This window comes from Cebidichthys violaceus, unplaced genomic scaffold (genome assembly GCF_023349555.1).
Source record: "Cebidichthys violaceus isolate CVI_PGR_0920_01 unplaced genomic scaffold, fCebVio1.0.p SCAF_15, whole genome shotgun sequence".
NCBI classification, from domain to species: Eukaryota; Metazoa; Chordata; class Actinopteri; order Perciformes; family Stichaeidae; genus Cebidichthys; species Cebidichthys violaceus.
The window spans coordinates 15,771,278-15,773,777 of NW_027176318.1; the positions used below are offsets into that span (position 1 = coordinate 15,771,278).

Below are 2,500 nucleotides of genomic sequence, written 5' to 3' on the forward strand. Positions count from 1 at the left end.
TGAGTTCACCACGTGGAGTGCAACTACGTACACGCTCTCAAGTATCGTCCTTAAAGTGACCTGAGCTCAGTGAGTGAACCTAAACTAAATGTCTGAAACTGTCTTCATCAGAGCAACCTCCTCCTCGTCCGCCTCAACCTGCCGTCCTGCTGAAGAGTGAGTGTCCCTCTTCCTCTGTGCCGTCCGTCGTCTACCATCTGTCCTTTGAAATGCATCATTCCTGACTCTGGAGTTTGCATGTGTGTGTGTGTGCGTGTGTGTGTGTGTGTGTGTGTGTGTGTGTGTGTGTGTGCGTGCGCAGAGCCGTTCTACGACTCCGTGATGGACGACTATGACGACGATGACGACGGCGGCGCCTCCTCCTCGGGGCTGAAGAGGCTGGGAGCGTCCCTGGGGCTGAAGCTGCGGCCGTGGGAGGGCTCCGGCGTGCGCTCGGCCAAGAGCGAGGTGTCGCTCATCGACTTCACCGACGACAGCTTCAGCTCGACCACGCCCTCGCCGCTCACGGAGACGCGGCAGCCGGACGACGACACGCTGAAGGTGCGGTACGAGAGGGAAGACGTTGTGAGTTTTAAGACTTGAGGAGGGTGAAAGCTACACGTACTGTTTCACACATTCATTCGTTTTCGCAGCTGACTGATTTCCTTATCTGGGGATTTTTCTTGACCTTTTGGTTCTCCCATCGCACGGCAACACAAACAGAAAGCACTTGTGCTCCAGCGTCACATGACCCTGAAGTCAAAGACGAGCCCTCGCCGTCCGTCTGCGCTCTTCAAAAGAAAGTCCAGAAGTTGGCCTTTGGCCGAGAAACGTCTGGAGTCATTTAGCGGCGTGATGGATTCATGCTCGTTGATCGATCGCATGCATTTTAATGGTTTACTTTGGGTTTCAAAGGAACGTTTCATCTTCCTCTAATCTTCAGTCGTCTCCACCGAGCTGGAATGCATGGTGGAGTTTTAACATGTTTACGACACAGACATGTCGTGGTTTATGTGCTGATCTCTCTTCTAAACCAGGTTTTCTTGGTCTGGAAAAGATTCCAGAAGTTCTACTTCCACTTTGGATCCGTATATATATTGTATAACCGTCGCTTAAACTTCTCTCATCCTCAGGACACTCCGTCCATCTTGGACTGGCCCCTCCCTCAGCCGTCGTACGATGCGGTGGCGACGGAGCTCGAGGACCAGTCGGAGGACCAGGAGGTGCGGTCCATCAACAAGGGGTTTACCGAGGAGGCCGCGGCCACGCCCGGCGGCGCAATGGCGACCAGGAGCGAGTCTCAGTCGGCCGACCTCTTCCAGGAGCTACAGAGAGAAGTAATGAACGCGTAGTTGTCAAAGCAGTCTTTCATGAGACACACAAACAGACACGCTGCTCATGTTTCTGTCTGCAGGTGATGGTGAAGCTGCAGGTTCCGATGTCAACGGGCCGCTCCCTCCCCTCCTCCCCGCTCCCCATGCCCCTGGCTCCGGTGGGCCCCCACCGGCAGATCTACCTGCCTCCTCCCTCCCCCACCTCCACCTCCTCCTTCTCCTGCTGCTTCGAGGACCGGCCGGTGCTGCCTCCCCGCAGCCCCGTCCCCCCGCTGCGTCCCTCCAAGCGCAACCTCGCCGCCCGCGCCGCCCACCCGCAGCCGCGCTCCAGCTCCATCTCCCTGGGTGACGGGGAAGACACGCCCCCTCAGATCCCACCCAGAGACCACGCGTTCTCTCAGCCGGGCTCCCGCTCCTCGTCGCCCCTCCCGCTGGTGCCGCCGCTGTCCTCCTACCCCATGGCCCTGCCTCCTCCTCCCCTCTCCGTGTCCCCGCGCCGGGCGTCCGGACACCTGGGTCCCCTTCTGTCCTCCAGCTCGTCCTCCTCCCTCGCTCAAGCCGCACCGCGGCTCGCGGCTCGCGGCTCCTCCTACGCGTCGAGCTCCTTACTGGATCCGCTCGCCTTCAGTGAGGGGCGTGGCCTTTCCTCGCTGGTTGACAGCTGCGCTCCCGCCCCTCTGCCAGAGCGGCCGGCTTTTCTGGAAAGGTGCGTTGCTGATATCAAACACTGTCCGAACACACTAGTACACACTAGACCTTTAATGAGACGCGTGTGTTTTAACTAAAATATGAACTTTGTTATCTGTTGGAATCATTGATTCATACCTAATTATGAGAGATGTCTCCGTATGTTGTGTCAGATATGGAGCAGCCAATATGGCGGCCGTCAAACCCATGATTCAGCATCCCGGAGGAGCCAAACCAAACTCCTCCTACAACAACAACAACGGGCGAACTGCAGCTCCCAGCATGCACCGGGAGCAGAGCGTCGCACAGGTAAAGGAGAGGAAAGCAAACGTCACGTAACTTTTTAAAGTCCTTTTCCTGACATGGCAGTTACAGTTGTTTGAAATACAAACAAAACACAAGTCCAGTCATGTTTCTTTAAACTTTAATCCTTCATTCATTATACATCGACGTCATGATTGACAGGTCCAAGGAGCGGTACACGGAGTCACGCTGGAGGA

General features: G+C 56.4%; 2 protein-coding genes across 4 annotated transcripts in view; one reads left to right on the top strand and one right to left on the bottom strand.

Annotated features, from left to right (window-relative positions):
• The window catches only part of sh3kbp1 (SH3-domain kinase binding protein 1), a 75,304-nt gene that overhangs the window by 44,692 nt on the left and 28,112 nt on the right, over positions 1-2,500 (bottom strand). The window lies entirely within an intron of this gene.
• The window catches only part of tnk2a (tyrosine kinase, non-receptor, 2a), a 14,948-nt gene that overhangs the window by 7,531 nt on the left and 4,917 nt on the right, over positions 1-2,500 (top strand). For all 3 annotated transcript variants that reach the window (XR_011102850.1, XM_068710254.1, XM_068710252.1), the window contains 6 exons: positions 112-156; positions 302-540; positions 1,113-1,316; positions 1,394-2,019; positions 2,174-2,309; positions 2,466-2,500. The exon at positions 2,466-2,500 is cut by the window's right edge and continues 61 nt beyond it. Coding sequence is in view for 2 of the 3 variants with exons in the window: in XM_068710254.1 (XP_068566355.1) it covers positions 112-156; positions 302-540; positions 1,113-1,316; positions 1,394-2,019; positions 2,174-2,309; positions 2,466-2,500 (1,285 nt within the window). In the remaining variant the exon portion in view is untranslated. The remainder of the gene's footprint in view (positions 1-111; positions 157-301; positions 541-1,112; positions 1,317-1,393; positions 2,020-2,173; positions 2,310-2,465) is intronic.